We start from the raw sequence: 20,704 nt of genomic DNA on the forward strand, positions 1-20,704 counted from the left end.
TGTATTTTCTAAATTTTACATTTTGTAAATTATATATCTTCTATCATGCATAAACATACGGAAATCGTCGTCGTAAATTGCGAAAGAGCTAGAAAAATTTACCGAATGTCCAGCTGGACAAATTGTTAAGTACAAATTAAATAATAAAAAAAATAAGTTGTGAAAGTTATAGAAGGAAATATAGGTAAAATCTTGCTATATTTCTTACTAATTTGTATCAAAATGTTTTGAAATCAAAGTAATAGAGTACTGGTCTACTCAATCTTTTTTTTGTTTTATTTTTTACTATATTTTGGAAATCAAAAAAGTGTTAAATAATAATCATGAAATTGACAGAATTCTGCTATTGCAAAGAACAAATAATTATATCGTCATAGAAATTACAAAATTTTTTAGTAAAAATCGTTACAATATAATCTTTAGAAAGTTTTGCAAAATGTAACACAAGAATGAATAGAGAATGATCGCCGGTATTAACAAAGCAGGATTTTCTAAAATAGTAGGTCTTACAAATCACTTGTTTGAGTAGTATCTAAGAAATCAGACGCTTCAGGTAAACAGAAAGGGAGAATCGTAATAGATTTCAGAAAATTAAAAGAAACTAACCGATCAAGACGCATATCCTTCACTAGATATTATTATCAAGATATCCTTCATCAGTTAGGAAACACGAAATTCTTTTCAGCGTCAAATCTGTCATCAGCATTCCACCAAATTCCTATAAATTCCAACTCAAAGAAATACACTGCATTTTCCACACCACAAGGCCATTTCCATTATAATCGCATGCCATTCGGATTGAAAAACGCACCCGCAACTTTTCAACGAATGATGGACACAGCATTAAGAGGGTTAGTCAATGTTAATTGTTTCGTATATTTAGACGACTTAATTTTCGGAGACACAATTCAGAAACATAATCAGAATTTAGCAATAGTTTTACAAAGACTTAAAGAATTAGGATTCAGGATACAGCCAGACCGAACCCAACCGAGGTTCAATCATTTTTAGGACTGACAGGATATTATAAAAAATGTATACGTAACTTTTCAAAGATAGCCAAACCATTGATCGAATTAAATAAGAAAGATATTAGCTTTTACTGGACAAACAAACAACAAGACAGTTTTGAAACGTTGAAACAAAAATTATGTGAAGCACCGATTTTAACTGATCGAGATTTTACAAAGACCTTTACGCTAACAACCAACCAAGGAGTAGAAGCAGTTCTTTCACAAAAATGACACCCATGTTGTTTTATTTCAAGAACTCTCAACCCATCTGAGAGCAACTACATGACAACTGAAAAAGAACTTTTAGCAATCGTGTGAGCAATAAAAAGGCTAAAACAATATCTGTTAAGACGTCAACTCATAATTAGGACAGACCATCAGGCTTTGAAATGGTTGAACAGTTGTAAAGATCATCACGTTTAATGAAATGGAGATTAAAATTAGAAGAATACGAATACAAGATTGAATACGTAAAATTTACGTAAAGGTAAAGATAACACGGTAGCCAATAGTTAATCCAAAGTTCACACGATCACAAAAACAAAAATCCTCAAGAATTAGGTGAATACAATGAAACAATTTAGCTCAAGAAGACCCATTCGATTATTCAAAATCATACCAAACTTGGAATAGGCGACAACACATTTTCAGAACTAGAAAAAATTTTACGGAGGCGCGTAAAGCCGCCAGCGACCTCCGAAGAGGAAGAAAGTTAGGTGCTGGACCTCTTCTTCCAGCACCCGGGAGGCAGCATGCAGTCCGGTTGGGGATCCGGACGACGGCCCCTGGGAGAGGGCGAAAGAGACATAGTATGGACGGAATAGTGTGTGGTGGGGGGGGGGGGGACGGTGTGTCGCCATAGCGGTTCCCGGGCATCCCTCGGTCGCAATGGGACCGGTCATCGTGGAGGTTTTAGTCGGTTGGAGTCCGACACTACCACGCCGCTCTTCCCCCTAGAGGCGGCGGGTGTCCGTGCGAATTTCCTCCACGTTAAAATAAAAAAAAAAAAAAAGGACACCTGGGAATACAAAAAACTTATCAAAGAATTAAAGAAAAATAGAAAATACCAGGTTTAATGGAAAGGGTAGAGACTTTTATAAAAAATTGCGATGCGTGTCAGAAGGAAAAGCTAACGCGAATTGGACTCAAGGAAATGCCAGTCATTTCAGATACACCTTTGCAAACAAACGATAAAATAGCAATGGATATCATTAGATCAATGACGAAAATGAAAACGGGAAATTAATTCATATTTTCCATTCACGACGGACTGACGAAATATTTAATATTAGTACCTTTAAAGACCCAACAGAGAGAGTCAATTATTAACGCTCTTTTGGAACACTGCATTTATATTTTCTAAGCACCAAGAACAATTTTGACGGATCAAGGACAGAATTTTGTAAGCGAATTACTGATTAAGTTTGACGAAGCTTTTAAAACCACATGCTTTCATACTTAATCCAACGGATCCTTAGAAAGAACACATGCTGTAGTAAAAGATTTGATACGAAGTAGTTTACACGATAAGAATAGAGAATGGGATGAAGTTTTGAATTTTATTTCTTTAAGATATAATACATCGATTCACGAAGCCACAGGCTTCTCGCCATTTGAATTAACTTTCGGTAGAAAGGCTAATTTGCCCTCCATGATAGCCAAAACTATGGGTTTAAGCTATAACGACATGTTTTCACTTTCACTGCAGAAACAATTGAATAAATATTAGAGAAATCGCGAGAGATGCCTTGATGTAAAAAGAGATATCTTCGAGATCAGAAACGAAAGATTGTTCGAACTCAAACTGTGTTTAAAGAGGGAGATTATGTTCTTATTCATAACGATCATAAGAAAGATAAGTTGGACACTGAATGGTTAGGACCATACAGAATCCACCAAATTAAAACTCCATATTATGAAATTCTGATTGACAATGTTATTAAGAAAGTAACGGTAACCGTTCGAAAAATTATTTTTCAGAACGATCACCGCAATGTTAGATCTAGGAGTAAGTTTACACGTTATACCATTAGAAGTCAATTTCAAACAGTAAAGGAATCAAATTATAAAGTTAAAACTATTAAACTGAGTACGTCAAAACATTATAAATATTTTACAAGGGAAATAAGATATGAAATATTATAAATAATGAATCATTTATTCGCTGCACGACATATTTTGCATGATATTTCGCATTGTCTTTTATTTATATTTTCTTACATAATTTTCATAACATATTCATGAATTAAAATGTGTATTCATAACTTATGTTCTACTAACGATTTTCCATATGTTGAATGCTGTATATAATATATATAATATATATGTTTCTTATTTATCTCTAGCTATAAACCAGAATATTGAGTGTACTCCAATTCCAATTGATAAATTGTAGAACCATCGTAACTCATTTTATTAGCGAAGCAACTATACAAAACTTGTCTATTTATATTGCGACGTGCAAGGCTCAAACGGTTACGGGCTTTAGAGGCTAACCTTAGTTGGGGTCCTCGGAGCACTTCGCCTGATAAGCGTTAGGCCGGCTGCCGTTGTATTTTAGTCGGTAAAGTCCGGTACTACCTCGCCGCTTCCCAGAAGAGTGGCGGGGTGTCAATGAGAAATTCTCTAGGTATCAAAAAAAAAAAAAAATGTCTAGGCTTAGCCAATACAGCTCAAGGAAAACTTTCTTTTTTGAGTGTTATTTATATTTTATTTATGATTTTTATATTTATTCATGTGGTCCGTTGCTGCTGCCCCCCATAGTGGTATTCCTTTGCTTTCAAATTAGTTTTATAATCGTTTCGTAAATTTTTAGATTATTATTACGCCGAGTGATAATAGTTACGCCAAGTTTAGAATTTTGACTAGTTAACAAACTCAAAATATTTCCATTGGCCTTGTTACGACCGTTGCGACAGTAGAGACGCGGTTGCGAGGAAAACACGTCAGCGAAAGGTGTTTCTTGCTACGATTCTTGCTCCATTTGTTTCGGGTACTCAACTCGTGTGAATACTCTCGATGCCAGCTGGAGAAACGATTGGATGCAGTGTCCCCGAAATCTCGTTCTCGAAAACTTGTTAGCGAGTCTCTGATATGGACGTGTCCGGGAGTAAGGACAAGGAGATCGTTTGCATCTGTACATATCGGAGTTGGCGGTCTGGAGTTGAGGATTGATTCGATTAGCATGATGAGTATGATTTTAACTGTTTGAAGTTCGTTACTAACGACATGTCTGAGATGTCGTTTGAAGGATTACTGCAGCCTCCCATAACCCGCTGAAGTGAGGCGAGTTTCGAGAAACTCATCTACTGCTTTGGGTGTCTCTTTAGTTATTTTCGAATAGTCGAAAATTAGATCCCAGTGGCGCATGCAAACTTGACAGTGGCAGTCGTATTTTTCTTTAAGGAGGTCAATAGCGATCGAATAATTGAGTTCAGTAATGTCTAGCGATTGAATGCTTCGCGCGGCCTTTCCTGTCAAGGATGATCCAAGATAATGAAATTTTTGTACGGGTATCAGTCGTTCACTTCGATCTATTGTGGACGAGAAGGAGTCATAAAAGGAATACCAATTCTCAACGGTACATCGAAAGTAGGTAAATGGATTTCTGGAAATTTAATCAAAGTCCATACGACGACATTGGATGAATCGCAGCTTGGCTGTTTCGACGACGATGCTGGTGTATCATTCATGAGAGTTCGTATTCGTACTACCAGATCGTAATATACGTTTGTGATTTTGGAAACGCGAACGTCTTCCTCCTCGCTTAAATCTTCTAGTTCTTCTTGTAGTAGTCTGTATTGTTTCCACGTGTCGTCGAGCACTGTCTTGTACGGCGTTAAAGAGGCCTTATTCCGTTGACTGGATTGTTCAAATCCATCGAGTCGTTTGATAGTAAATCGGCCGATTTGAAAGCCTCGTCTCTGATGCAAGGAGGTAATTTTGTCTGTGTTCTCCATTGTTATAGCGGATTGTAAAGACAAATCAATGAATGAGCTTACATTGTAGCTGTGAGTTTAAATATTGCTCGTCACAATGTGTTTCTGGTTTGACGTCTAAGACGTTTCCTTGCGGAAGTTGGCCCTCAAGTTGTTGACGTGAGGTTCATCGCTAACGATTACTGCGATGCTGATGATGATTTGATCACGTAGCATTATATGATTTACTACTGTATCACTGTTTACTTGATCGTCCAGTTCGCGTGATCTGGCTCGAAGAACGAAGATGTTACGACCATTCGTACATCTAATAACCTCAATATTTGGTTAGTTTTCTTGTTGCGTTATTTAGCTTAGACTTGTCTTCAGGCGTTCTATGTCTTTGCCATACTCTTCCAAGTCTGCACTTTTCTGCGATTTTTATTATTATCTAATGGGGGTATTCATGTTTATTGACAAACCACTTAGTAGGGGTGTAAGAACGGATCGCGTTTGTTATGCTGGTGTTTAAATATTCCGTGGCTGCTTCTGTTACGTCGCGCGAGATGGTCCGTGCGACGTCCCTTTCGGTCTGGCCGCCAAGACCTAACCATTGTTACACTGACCTCAAACAGTCAAGTACTTTGCTCTAACATACCTCGGATAGTCAACGCTACTGTTCTTTCGCTCATCGGGCAGTCAAGTCTACTATTCAGTCACGTTCTTGGTATTCAACGCGCTAACGCTATCAACTCTCGGGTCAATCAGTATACTTTCCGACGACATCAAAATATTTTCCGTATATGTTCTAAGTGTTGTAATTTGGTGAATATACTTATATTATATAACTGTAGACTCCAGTTGTATTCAACAACAAACACCCCCATTATCCCAAAAGAAATAAGGGGATCGCCCTGCTCGCGGTGTCGATTCGTATAATCGTAACGGGAATTTACTACTTCCGTTGACGCGCCTCAACTCGATCGCGTCTCCCCGCGATTGGACGAAAATACAGCTTCTATATCTTCGTTTGTTTTTAGGGATGTTGAGGCTGATGTTGAGTGATTGAATACTTCCCTAAAGAGCAGCCAGTTTGTGAGTTGGTTATGAATAAAGCAATTAAGTTGGTTTTCAATAATTGTTGAATTAATTGTTGCTATGATGGGTGAATGATGTGAAGGAAGTTCCACAGAAGATTTGATTTGGACATATCTTGGCGAGATGCTTTTGGTTATGAAGAAGTCTAATAAGTCAGGTAGTTTGTTATTGTCAGTGGGCCAGTAAGTGGGTGCGTTTGTGCTGAGGTAGTTAGGTCTGTTGGCGTTTATGGATTTCAAGAGGTTTTTGCCTCTTACCGCGATAAGTCTGCTACGCTATTGCGTATGTTTAGCGTTACAGTCTCCTCCTCCAGCTATCAATCTATTGCCCAGGTCTTCCAGGAATTTATCGAAATTTTCTTTGGAAATAGAATGTCTAGGAGGACAATATACTGCTGATGCGGTGATTGATGTGGTGATGCCAATCTTCTATCGCTACGTTTGTGGCTTGGAGGTAGTCCTTTTGGAATGACGGAAGCTCAAAGTGTTTTATACTGGTCTTGATGATAATTTCGGCGCCGCCGTGGGCCTTTCCACTGGGATGTTGGGTATGGTAAAAGTTATAACCATTTATTTTCAGGTAATTTTTATCGGTGAAGTGAGTTTCAGATATAAGCATTATGTCACTTTCTTGTTGTTCTAGGAAGAGTTCTAGTTCGTATTTATGCTGAGCTAGACCGTTAACATTCCAAAGAGTTATGCGTATTGGTTTTATTTTACGGAGCGTGTTAATTTGTCCACGATGATTGTAAGCAGTGATAGCAAGTTATTAATTTCCTCTGTTTGTTTCACGATTAGTTTTTCAAGTCTTTTGTAGTTGTCCGTGTTTTGTGAACTGGGAACACTAATTTGTGATTGAGCACTATAGATTTTCGGTCTGCTTTGATTTCCGTGAACTGCCTGTGCATAAGAGATTCAAGGAGTAGTGAGTTTTTGTGGATTAAATGCTTGGTTGGTTAGGTCCTTAATTCTGTGTTTGGGATGTTTATTTTTATACACTGTCTTGTAGTCTGTGCAACCTTTATAGTTTGCTGGATGCTCTCCTTGACAGAGGATGCACTTCGCAGGAGTTTCTGAAGATTTAGTGCACTAATCTGTAGGGTGAATACCTGCACATTTAACGCTGCGGTGATTGTTTGCAATATTTTTGCGTGTGGCCGTACCTTTAGCACCTTTTATATTGAACTATCTCTTTTTTTATAAAAGGTAGTTCAATTTTTATTACCGAATTCATTAAACGATTGATATTATAGGCTTCTTTGTTATTTGGTTTTTGCTTTAATTCGATAAAGAATAAGGATAGCGGTTTCTTTTTTCGTGATTCTATGCCTTATATTGCTAATGTTGGTTACTTCATGGCCATGATTTAAGATAGCGGTGATAATGGATCACCCTGCTTTATTCCTCTGAGGATCTCGACCTCGATCCCTATATTGTCTTTTGTTCTTATTTTTAGTTCTGGTGTCCTTATACATTTTTGTAATAAATTCAACTATAGGGACCAGCACACCCTTCCTCTTCAGGCAAGGTTTTAACGCCGAATGGGGTATTGTGTCGAAAGCTTTGGAGATATCCACAATTGTGAATATCTCCCCGTTATTCCTTTTACTGTAGTCTAAGGCAGCGTTCAAAAGGTCGATATTGAGTTTACATCCACTTTCGGATGTAAAACCCTTCTGCCTCAGACTCAACACAACACCCTTCCTGATCTATCCGTCGAGGATGGAGGAAAAAATTCGGTCGAGAACAGGACCTATTGTTATAGGCCTTCAATTCTCGACCAAGCTGCTTGGTTTATTGAGCTTTAGTATTAAGGTAGAAATCGAATGATAATAATTACTTAAAAAGGAAGAAACAAAACCAAGAGAACATGGTACTTGTCAAAAGATAAGAATTCAAAAGTTACTGGAAGTACCAAATGTGGAAAACAAAGGGAAGCTAAATCAAAAACCGCGCGGTCAGCGTCTACTTCTTCGACCGTTGGGTCTTTGTGATGCTTCTGACATTGGTAAAATGTAGCCATAGACTATGGACACAGAAATATGGATAGTACCATAGGTCTATGGTCTATTCATTTCTAGATATAACATTCGTGGTTGTGATATCGCACGTGGATTGCGTCGTTGCCTATTGTCCCAGTTTAGCCGGTTCCTCCAGCTGGTTTACGATCAATTTCTTGTGTTCTGCGAAGCAGAAAAATCAGAGACTGTTCAAGAATCTTGACGATAAATTTGACTTATACTGTTCCTTCTAAAATAAAACGATATATCTGATCAAGTTCCTCGGAATAAAATATTATGCCTATTTGCATGGCAAGCTTTGCATTTGAAAAGAAATACTCAGTACAAGACAAGTTGTGCGATAATAATAACTTAAAAAAAGTTGACATTTTTAATTTCATAGAGTGCTTACTTCATAAATGAATTCATAGGAATGTCCTGGAGAAAGCACTTGTTTAGACATTACTATGTAAAAGTATGAGAACCTCGTTCAAAATGTATATCCAGTTTGAAGAGCAGTATGGTATTCAGAAAGGTCTGATTTGTGTTCAGCAAATATTTATAGAAAATATATTTTTGAAAATTTACTTCTATTTTATTGCTACATATGCAAAAACATACTGTTAACATTGATATAAACAGTGGCTTGGTAAAGTATTTACATTTGTCACAGAAAACTAAGATATTCATATTGTGTGTTGTACATAAAACATTTTGTTAGCACTATAATGAGATTGTCCTATTTATATTGCCACTTTGAAAAAATATATAAAAGTTGCAGGATATTTAATGTAAACATATATTTAGTATAAAATTAATATACAGTATGTATAGTCACCTTAAGCGTACAATGTATTATATTAAAAATGATCCCACTGAGTACTGACACTTTCTAATGTTATGAATGATTGCTTATTTAAATATTTTTATAACATTTGCAAAATATATGTAAATGTACTTGTACTAAATATTTTATAATTCCTGCATTCATTTTTAGAATTGTTTAAGATTTTAAAAATACAATTAAGATAGTTGGATGTCATTACAGCATTAATGAAATTTGAAAATGTTTCGTATAATAGACGTATGATAATAATACAAGGTCTATCGATACTTTCAGAAGTTACAGTATAAAAGTGAAAGAACAAAATAAATTGACACGTTCTAATTATTTTTTTCACTTTGTGTCAATGTTACGAGAACAATACAATTCATTTCTTCAGATCTGCCCAAGTTACGATTAGAATACGATCGGAAACCGAAAAGTTATAAATATGTCATCCAATAATCAGTGTCAGTTTTTTTTTAATATGAACTACATAAATTGATAGTTAAAGACAAGTTTAAATCGATCGATAGTCGAGTTTAAAATTGGAATAATTTGGCGCGATAAACGTGATTGGTAATCAAAATCCTTTTATAGCCGTGAGTGGCAACATTCGTTTCGGAGTTTCACCCTAGGCACTTTCTTGTGCGCTAGCGCAAAATGTGGTAGTCGCGGAAGCGACGACTGCCAACGTGGAAATCGGTCACATTGTAATCGCCTTATTGTTTGCACACACGTTGTGTTAGCAAAGTCAGTGGTGATAATCTCGTGGTGTCTTAAATGTTTAATAAGCTAGGAGAGGGAAGCGTGGGGAAAAGAGGTAAATAGCTCGAGTAGCAAACTCGGTCGGCGACAAATCCACACTCGTACCAAATCGTGTCAAAGATTTTTCCTGTAAAAACGAGCATCGTGACGTTATTTAGACATAAAACCCTGTTGTAAATCGATAGTGTGTCTCGAGTCTCGTAGCGTCGCGCGACTACTTCCTCAGTTCATACACATCGAATTGGAAATTCCGAGTATTCGCCATGGTGTGTGACGTTACCGACAATTCCATGCGATGGCCCGTGCTTTTCAGCATCGCGACGCATCACCTCTCCGCCCCTTATTCTTTTCGTAAAATTTCCGTAAGAGCGTTGGCTAAAATTCATTGCTGCTCGATAAACGACGACATGATCGAGGGGATGCGATCGTGTTCCTCTATGTACACATTTACTTTGGACGAATTAATCAAGTGAAAACCCCTATCTACTTGTGTAAGAGGCATACAGTCCGTGAATATTCTTCATTTTGTAAAGAATGGCTCGTATTTGTAAAATATGCGATTATATATGTCGGGTTGGAGTTAGGGGCGTTTAATGAATCTTCACCAGTGTTGTTCATGGTTGTCGCACAGATATTTATTACACAAGTATGGCTGATACAAGATTGACGATCGGACGCGGTAACTGGACGCTAATGACAATGGCCCTAGGTTCGATATAGCGAATCCACGGTCCACGGGATAACGAATATACTTTGCTTCAAAGTCTAAGTCGGACTCGACTTACTACTCGTGATACAAGGATCGCTTGATTGACTCTTAGCTAATGAGATTGCCAGAAAAGAATGACTTTCCGTCGCGACGACGCTGCAGAGGAAAACTATGATGGGGTGTGCCTAAGGGCACGAGATCATCGGATTCGTCAAAGAAAGCCTCCACTCGGAGGATGAGGGAAATAGACGCTGCTGTTAATTGGTCAATTTCTATGTTGGCGGTTAGAAAAGGATGCTAGCCGCCCTAGAGAGAGAGTTCCTAGCAGGCAACGTCGTACGTGACCAAATCAGGTTTTCCCATAACTTCCCGCAATAGGTGACAGATTTACAGGCTGATAGAATAAAGACTGTTTGTCAATCTGAAGGACTTTAGTTAACTAAGTCCTAAGATTTGTAACGGTTCCTCAGGCTATCTGAACATAAACTGTAAACGATGCATCGGCATCTGGCGATCATCTGGCCCAAAGAATGGGGTCTGTGTGTGGCGAGCTGCGGGGCTGTTGGAATGTCTTATTGTCAAGTGTCTGTACTGCCAATTCTTTAAAGGAAAGCTATGTTACTTTATATCTCTGTTAGGTGGAACGTTCATCCCGTGACCGTGGCTACGCTCGGCGACCGGTTGTCGCCTCGAGCCTAAACTCATTGTCTCAAGTTTCGAATGACTGTGCCTGGGCTATTTCGTAGATGCTACAGTATTGAGGCTTTTCCAAATAATTCCAACGGGGGGGGGGGGCCCGGTGTCCTTTCATCTCCGACATATATATATATATATATGTATATATGTCGGAGATGAAAGGACACCGGGTCCCCCCCGTTGGAATTATTTGGAAAAGCCTCAATACTGTAGCATTTACGAAATAACCCAGACACAGTCATTCGAAACTTGAGACAATGAGTTTAGGCTCGAGGCGACAACCGGTCGCCGAGCGTAGCCACGGTCACGGGATGAACGTTTCACCTAACAGAGATATAAAGTAACATAGCTTTCCTTTAAAGAATTGGCAGTACAGACACTTGACAATAATACATTCCAACAGCCCCGCAGCTCGCCACACACAGACCCCATTCTTTGGGCCAGATGATCGCCAGATGCCGATGCATCGTTTACAGTTTATGTTCAGATAACCTGAGGAACCGTTACAAATCTTAGGACCTAGTTAACTAAAGTCCTTCAGATTGACAAACAGTCTTTGTTCTATCAGCCTGTAAATCTGTCACCTATTGCGGGAAGTTATGGGAAAGCCTGATTTGGTCACGTACGACGTTGCCTGCTAGGAACTCTCTCTCTAGGGCGGCTAGCATCCTTTTCTAACCGCCAACATAGAAATTGACCAATTAACAGCAGCGCCTATTTCCCTCATCCTCCGAGTGGAGGCTTTCTTTGACGAATCCGATGATCTCGTGCCCTTAGGCACACCCCATCATAGTTTTCCTCTGCAGCGTCGTCGCGACGGAGTGTCATTCTTTTCTGGCAATCTGATTAGCTAAGAGTCAATCAAGCGATCCTAGTATCACGAGTAGTAAGTCGAGTCCGACTTAGACTTTGAAGCAAAGTATATTCGTTATCCCGTGGACCGTGGATTCGCTATATCGAACCTAGGGCCATTGTCATTAGCGTCCAGTTACCGCGTCCGCTCGTCAATCTTGTATCAGCCATACTTGTGTAATAAATATCTGTGCGACAACCATGAACAACACTGGTGAAGATTCATCAAACGCCCCTAACGCCAACCCGACATCAGAATTAGGATCGCCACCGTCTACAATTAAGGAGCAGCTTCTCGCCATCGTGAGTCAATTGAAAGAGCAAGAGGCGGGTGCGGAACCTAAGGAAGTATCACCACCGTCTACAATTTCGAAGCAGCTTCTGGCCGTCGTGAGTCAATTGAAGGAGCCAGGGGTGAGTGTGGAACCTAAGGACATACCATTACCGCCGTTCGATCCCGATATCGCGGGTACCGACCCTGTCGCATGGTGCTCACTTGCCAGTTGTCTCATGGAAGGAAGGCCCATGCGATACAATGAGTTACTTTGCACCGTAAGTCGTGCGCTGAAGGGCGCTGCCGCGGGGTGGCTCACGCAGGTGCCGGTCGATGCAAGCCTTACCTGGCCAAGATTTAAAGAACTTTTTCTTACGCGCTTTGGTGGTATCGAAACGACAACCGAAGCGCTAATAAAGATGGCGGCCGAACCTCAGCTGGAGGGTGAATCCATAGGAGCCTATGGTGTTCGTCTCCGTGCCCTCCTTGGGGCAAGGTGGGGTCATCTGAACGGGGTCGAGATGATCAACGCCGCCGTTCTTCATCACCTGAGTCTGCGCGACGAACGTATCGAGAAATTAGCGCTTACAAGCGACATCAAGACTCTGGACCAATTTTTGACGGAAATGAATGCTTTCCACTACGCGAAGAAGAGGCTGGCGCCTCCGTCAGGAAATCCATCAGCAGGCCCCGAAGTTAAACGGCAGAAGATACCTAACCCCCGAATCAAGTGTCGTCACTGTGCTATTCCCGGGCATAAGATAGCGGAGTGTCGTACGAGACTGAGAACCGAGAGACAGGAGAATGCACGACGCCAGGAGAAAAGCCGACCGGCTGGATCGTCCAAGGTGTCATGCTTCAAGTGTCGCGGAGAGGGCCACATCGCACCCAACTGCCCGCTGCTGCAGAAAACAAACCGCAACCCCGATAACGAACGTCGAGTCAACTCCTGCGTGGTGGAGTCTTCAACTGGTAAATTAAGCCATCTGGGTGAGTCGTTCTCGTTTTATTTCGATTCTGGAGCCGAATGTTCGCTAATCAAAGAGTCCGTAGCCTCGAAATTTTTCGGCAAAAGAACGACCGACGTAGTAGTAATGCGAGGGATAGGAAATCACCGTATTAATTGTACGTCTCAAATTGCATCCATAGTACGTATTAATGATTTTGCGTTGGAGATAATTTTCCACATCCTTGCCGACGGCTATCTAAATTACGACATCATGATAGGCCGCGAAATTTTAAGCCAAGGTTTTAACGTAAATATTACCCAAAATAGCCTCAGTATTTGCAGGGCAAAAGCTGCCAATGTCTACAATATAACCGCCGAAAGTAAAATCGATATTAATGGGGTCGACACCGAGGTGCTCGGTAAAGATAAAGACCGATTGATCTCCATCCTCGAAGAATTTAAAAGTTCATTTATTACGGGTTTCCCGCGTGCACGTGTAAATACGGGACAGTTAGAGATACGTCTGATCGATCCTAATATCACCGTACAAAGAAGCCCCTACAGGCTTAGCGAGGCAGAGCGAAGCATAGTGCGCGAACGAATAAGCGAATTAATTAAGGCAGAAATCATAAGGCCTAGTAACTCACCGTTCGCGAGCCCTATGTTACTCGTAAAGAAGAAGGACGGCTCGGATAGGTTGTGCGTAGATTTTCGAGAGCTAAATAAAAATACGGTCGCGGACCGATATCCTCTACCTCTTATCGCGGATCAAATCGCGAGATTGCAAAGGGCGAAGTACTTCATTAGCCTCGACATGGCCAGCGGGTTCCATCAAATCCCCATTCATCCCAATTCGACAGAATATACAGCGTTTGTCACCCCCGACGGGCAATACGAGTATACGACGATGCCGTTTGGATTGAAAAACGCACCGTCCGTTTTCCAGAGGGCTATTCTCAATGCCTTGGGCGGCCTCGCCCACTCGTACGTCGTTGTCTACCTGGATGACGTCCTAATTATCGCTGAATCGGTAGACCAGGCTCTAGAAAGATTACGCATCGTACTAGGTACCCTCGTAAACGCCGGGTTCTCCTTCAATTTTTCGAAGTGTTCCTTTCTCAAGACGTCTGTACTTTATCTCGGGTACGTAGTTCATAACGGAGAAGTTCGCCCAAATCCGGATAAAATACGAGCCTTGAGTTCTCTACCGGCACCAACGACCGTCGCTCAACTTAGGCAGTTCATAGGTTTAGCCTCCTATTTCCGAAAATTCGTCCCTAAATTTTCACAGGTAATGAAACCGTTGTACGCACTTACCTCCGGTATTAAAAACCTAACTTGGACAGATAGACACGAAACCATAAGGCAAAAAATAATTTCCATCCTGACCAACGAGCCGGTGTTAATGATATTTGACCCGAATTACCCGATAGAATTACATACTGACGCTAGTTCGAACGGATACGGCGCTATTTTAATGCACAAAATCGACGGCAGAAACCGAGTAATAGAATATTACAGTAAGAGAACGAGCCCCGCGGAATCCAGGTATCATTCATATGAACTAGAGACCCTGGCAATTGTAAACGCCGTTAAACATTTTCGCCACTATCTACACGGACGGGAATTTCTCGTTGTCACTGATTGTAATTCGTTAAAAGCAGCTCGTAATAAAGTAAGTCTAAGTGACAGGGTTCATAGGTGGTGGGTTTACTTGCAAACTTTCACTTTCGACATTATGTACCGAGAAGGCAAACGAATGGCTCACGTAGATTTCTTCTCGCGTAATCCGGTAGACACCGACCGCGCCCCCACCAACAAGATCGAAGAAAAGAAAATTAATCTGGCCGAAATCTCGGAAGATTGACTACTAGCGGAACAACGTCGCGACCCCCAAATTTCTGAAATCGCCAACAAACTGCAAAACGACGAGCTCGCGGAAGACATTGCGAGTACGTATGAGTTACGATCCGGTACCCTTTACCGTAAAATACAAAGGAGAGGCAAGACCCTCTGCCTGCCCATCGTACCAAGAGGGTTTAGGTGGTCCGTCATTAACCACATACACCAGTCAATTATGCACTTAGGTTGGGATAAAACGCTCGAGAAGCTGTACGAGTATTACTGGTTCGAAGGGATGGCGAAATATGTTCGCAAATTCGTAGAGAACTGTCATGCTTGTCAGATTTCTAAGGCGAATTCAGGCAAAGTGCAAGTTGAATTACATCCCATACCTAAGACCAGCATATCTTGGCATACCACTCACGTAGACATAACGGGAAAGCTGAGCGGCAAGAACGACTCGAAAGAATACGTCATTGTTCTGATCGATGCCTTTACCAAATTTGTATACTTACACCACACTCGTAAAATAGACTCCCTTAGCACCGTTAAGGCACTTAAGTCCGCCATATTTCTATTCGGCAGTCCCTCTCGGATAATAGCGGATCAAGGGCGATGTTTTACCGGCAAAGAATTTCAAGATTTTTGTCGGGATAAACAAATTAAACTCCACCTAATAGCAACCGGTGCTAGTAGAGCGAATGGACAGGTAGAGCGTACTATGGGTACATTAAAGAATATGTTTACAACGGTAGAAACGACCGGGCGATCATGGCAAGACGCGATCGGCGAAATACAGTTAGCTTTAAATTGCACCACTCATCGTGTGACTAAATCGAGTCCGCTAGAATTATTAATTGGTAAAACAGCGAGACCCTACGGGTTACTACTATCTGAAAATACCGAAGAAAAGGAAATAGATATCTGCAACGTAAGACAACAGGCCATACGAAATATGGAAGATAGCGCTAAGTATGATAAGGAAAGATTCGATAAAACGAAAGCCAAAGTAGTTAAATTCAATCTCGGTGACTTTGTATTAAAGAAAAACGAGGAAAGGAACTAAACGAAACTAGATCCGAAATTTAGCGGTCCATTTGTGATAGCGGAAATTTTGGAAGGAGATAGGTACATTTTAAAAACACTAGACGGCAAACGGTCATATAAATACAGCCATGATAGGTTAAAGAAAATGCCAGATAGTCGCGTTCCTACTGAGTTGGACGTCTGCGGTGATGACGAGAACAGTGACCATGACGATGCGAGTACCTCGGTCCCAGAGGATCATGCTGACCACAGCACTTAGCAGAAAGAGTTTGCATATGCCCAGTGTGGCGATATGGCAAAGGACAATGTCTTCATACATGTCCAGTGCGGTAATCAGGTGTCGGATCGAACATAGTGGCTCACATACGCTTACGGGGGGCATACGGCCCAAACAAAGTAAGTGCGGGATCAACACACCGTTACCGGATTCAATTCAAGTATCGTTAACACTACGGAGATAACATCTAACATAGTGTTTGAACAAAAGCTCAGTGTGGTATCATGATCCAGAGAACTGAGGGCCGTCCAGGTGCGAGATCGAGAATGGTCCATCATGTCATTACGCCCAGACTGATGATTCACAAAATGCGACTAGCACTTCGAATATCAATCGTAACGTTACGGATTTCCACTCTCTTTTAACTCTTTCTTTATCAAACGTCCGACCAGAATTTTTGCTGTCAAACTGGACCCTTGACCTATTTTGACACTTAACTAAATTGTAAATAACGACAGTTATATCGAATCTAACATTGGGGAAACCCAATATTCTAGATACACCCGAGGACGTGTGATAGTCAGGATGGCCGTGTCGGAGATGAAAGGACACCGGGTCCCCCCCGTTGGAATTATTTGGAAAAGCCTCAATACTGTAGCATTTACGAAATAACCCAGACACAGTCATTCGAAACTTGAGACAATGAGTTTAGGCTCGAGGCGACAACCGGTCGCCGAGCGTAGCCACGGTCACGGGATGAACGTTTCACCTAACAGAGATATAAAGTAACATAGCTTTCCTTTAAAGAATTGGCAGTACAGACACTTGACAATAATACATTCCAACAGCCCCGCAGCTCGCCACACACAGACCCCATTCTTTGGGCCAGATGATCGCCAGATGCCGATGCATCGTTTACAGTTTATGTTCAGATAACCTGAGGAACCGTTACAAATCTTAGGACCTAGTTAACTAAAGTCCTTCAGATTGACAAACAGTCTTTGTTCTATCAGCCTGTAAATCTGTCACCTATTGCGGGAAGTTATGGGAAAGCCTGATTTGGTCACGTACGACGTTGCCTGCTAGGAACTCTCTCTCTAGGGCGGCTAGCATCCTTTTCTAACCGCCAACATAGAAATTGACCAATTAACAGCAGCGCCTATTTCCCTCATCCTCCGAGTGGAGGCTTTCTTTGACGAATCCGATGATCTCGTGCCCTTAGGCACACCCCATCATAGTTTTCCTCTGCAGCGTCGTCGCGACGGAAAGTCATTCTTTTCTGGCAATCTGATTAGCTAAGAGTCAATCAAGCGTTCCTAGTATCACGAGTAGTAAGTCGAGTCCGACTTAGACTTTGAAGCAAAGTATATTCGTTATCCCGTGGACCGTGGATTCGCTATATCGAACCTAGGGCCATTGTCATTAGCGTCCAGTTACTGCGTCCGATCGTCAATCTTGTATCAGCCATACTTGTGTAATAAATATCTGTGCGACAACCATGAACAACACTGGTGAAGATTCATCAAACGCCCCTAACGCCAACCCGACATATATATATATATATATATATATATATATATATATCCTTACAGTCTTCATCTGTGTCAGAATGAAATGTAATCGCAATGTAAATTGAACTGAAATTTTTGTTAATATCTCGGAAACCAAAGTCGACCGACTGTAACATATGTGTAGCGGCACATGAGTCATAGGACTAGGCGAATCGAGAGCGACTCATGTTGTTGTGCCTCGGAACACGGACACTGCCTCAACGTACGAAATATAACGATAGATAATCTCCGGGCAAAACAATGTCGCTGTTGAGGGCAACCGTCGATCTAAGACAAATTCAAATTTTCCGACCCCCCCCCCCCTCCCCCAACTAGTATAAATAAACGGACGCGATCGCGAGCGAGTAAGTCATTATCCGAATTATTACACGAGTTACTTATCCGAGTTATTATCTGCGATTAACGGAGTATACGAGTTATCGAGTTATCCGCAAGCGCTCATACTCTATCGCGAATACGTTTGTGCGAGCGTCTCTCGACGGTATTTATATTTACTTATATTTATTTAATTTATTGCAAATATATTTGACGGGTTGCAGCAGCAATCTCTCTCGTTATTTTATAACATTGATCCTCACACAATCCACCACACGTTTAAGGGGAAAATTGCACAGAATATTCACTTTGACAACATATTTCAAGGTTATTGAAATCGGATAAATCGCCCACTTTGTAAATAATGACCAGTTTTTCATTTTGAAGAATAAATCTTTTTTACTTAATTATTCAATCTTGTCCGAAAGAAAGTTATTCTTAATATTTTTTATCGCCGCTCTGATCGTGCTTATAGCTTCTATTGTAACCCTTACGTAAACATACTTTTGACCGCGGTTATCTTCCTTTTCTTTTGCTTTTTCTTTCTCCTTTCCTCTGTAGTGTCAGAGCGGCGAAGTATATTGGCGTTTCTATACTCTCGGATCGTTATTGTCACAGAGAGATGGCCACGTCTACCGTGGCACCTATACGGCATATACTGCTAATTTTGTATAATAAAGTTTACATAGACTATCATATCGGAAATATTATTTACTTTATCATTATCATTTAATATGCGAAACGTTTGAACTACGTGAAACAATTTGTAGCAGCACTCGACAATAAACCTTCCAACGGTTTCTGTTCCTTGCTATACAAAGCAGGCTCTATCCCTCGGACAAGATGATTGCATACCTTCAACTAACTTAAGAACCCGCCATAAATCTTAGGATTTCTCTAGTTAAGGTCCTTCAAACCGATCAAATATCTTTTAGTTTTAGCATTCCTTAATTTATTATCTACTCCGGAAAAATACGAGAAAATGTGCTTTTCTCGCGTATGATGCTTTCCGCCAGCAACATTCTCTCGAGGGCGGTTAGCATCCTTCCACACCCACCGACCTGGTAGATTAACCTGGTAGAGAGCAATATTTGTGGATTTTGCAGGGATAAATTGTAAAATGGTTTGTGTTTAAATCTTTTCCCATCCTTTTCATATAGTGCCTGCATAAAATATGTGCATTTCAGTTATAATATATTCATGTAATAAATTCAGTTTTTATATATATATGGTTTATTTTGGTTTTTACAATTTGTCCTGAAGGACATTTGGTAAAGTGTTATATCTCATTGGTAATAAAAAAAATAAAATAAAAATAAATATAGCATGTGGGTGGCTACCCTCAGCAGGGTGCCAACTTCGTGTTTTCTAAGTTATATCTTTTATGATAAATTCAGTTTGTTAAAAATAATGTGTTTGTCAAAATTTGACATACCTGACCACAGCGATAATACATGCTACCACTGCCACGGCAAAATGATGTTTTGAATACTTCTTCTTCATAGATAGATACATGAACATATAAATAAGGAAACAACTGTGCCCAAAATAGATCTTCTACTTCTTGGAATGTCTTAGATCCGAAAAATTCGTGAGTCCAACCTGGACCAAAAAGTGCAACAGAAAGTCCTTCGTGTCGTATTTTTTGTAAAGCCTGTAGATTATAATGGTTTAATGAAATATTAAACGATATTATGTATATTATATGCTACAATAAAATAAGTAATATTGTAATTACATATGATGAATTAAATCCACCACCGCCAGGACAACCTCTTCCCCAAATATCAAGTCCTACATAAATATCATAAATATCTCTGCTGTGATTTTTTGCAAGTGCCAAACTGTTTTTCAATTTTGATTTCATCCAGTTATAATTCAAGTAAATGGCATCGCAGTTTAAAAAGAAATCTCTGAAACATTGTATTCAGAACATTAAATAAAATTTACAAACAGAAACAATTGTAAAAGTATAAGAGTGTAATAAGCTTACATGTTTTTACTGTTAAGCTTATTTTGCCAATTTAATTTTCCTTCATTGGTTACGCCATCGTACCATATAATTTCAGAATTTCTAATTGCTTCATGAATATTTTCTGTTAGATATTTTACAAAATAAATTAAATTATTAACTTGCTCACTTTTAATGGTATTTTCAATATTTAATAACCAGCCATCAAACTTATAAAATTTTGCAACAAGTATTAGTGCATCTGCAAATCTTCTTACTTCTTCCTGAGATTCAAGTATAACATCCCAGATACCTTTCTCTTTCCGTAATTACAGTACCAAGAACTTTTACACCATGATTATGTGCTGCATTAATCCATCCAAAAGGGGGCACAGTTATGAAATGATGACTAAAATACACAAAAGTGTCAATAACACTCCAGTGATAAAATAGGTAAGAATCATAAGATTCTGATCCATATATAAATCTGAAAAATCACGGGTATATTATGTATAATATATGAATTAATAAATATAGTGATTTCTATTACCTGTCTTCTAGGTAGCCACCTTTCATATCATGACAGAGCAACGTTTTCGGATGTACTTTTCTATCCAATTTTTCTAACCGCGTTCTTCCTGCGCTTATTTCTAAACCACTGTA

At 40.0% G+C, this 20,704-nt stretch overlaps 1 protein-coding gene across 1 annotated transcript; it reads right to left on the minus strand.

Annotated features, from left to right (window-relative positions):
• Positions 1–19,385: 19,385 nt before the first annotated feature.
• Positions 19,386–19,997, minus strand: LOC132915808 (cytosolic endo-beta-N-acetylglucosaminidase-like). Its single transcript, XM_060975594.1, has 2 exons — positions 19,829–19,997; positions 19,386–19,744 (listed from the first exon to the last, which is right to left on the minus strand). The coding sequence occupies exons 1-2, from the start codon at positions 19,955–19,957 to the stop codon at positions 19,484–19,486; spliced, it is 390 nt and encodes a 129-aa protein (XP_060831577.1). The 5' UTR covers positions 19,958–19,997; the 3' UTR covers positions 19,386–19,483.
• Between the last annotated feature and the right edge of the window lie 707 nt (positions 19,998–20,704).

This window comes from Bombus pascuorum, unplaced genomic scaffold, assembly GCF_905332965.1.
Source record: "Bombus pascuorum unplaced genomic scaffold, iyBomPasc1.1, whole genome shotgun sequence".
NCBI lineage: Eukaryota > Metazoa > Arthropoda > Insecta > Hymenoptera > Apidae > Bombus > Bombus pascuorum.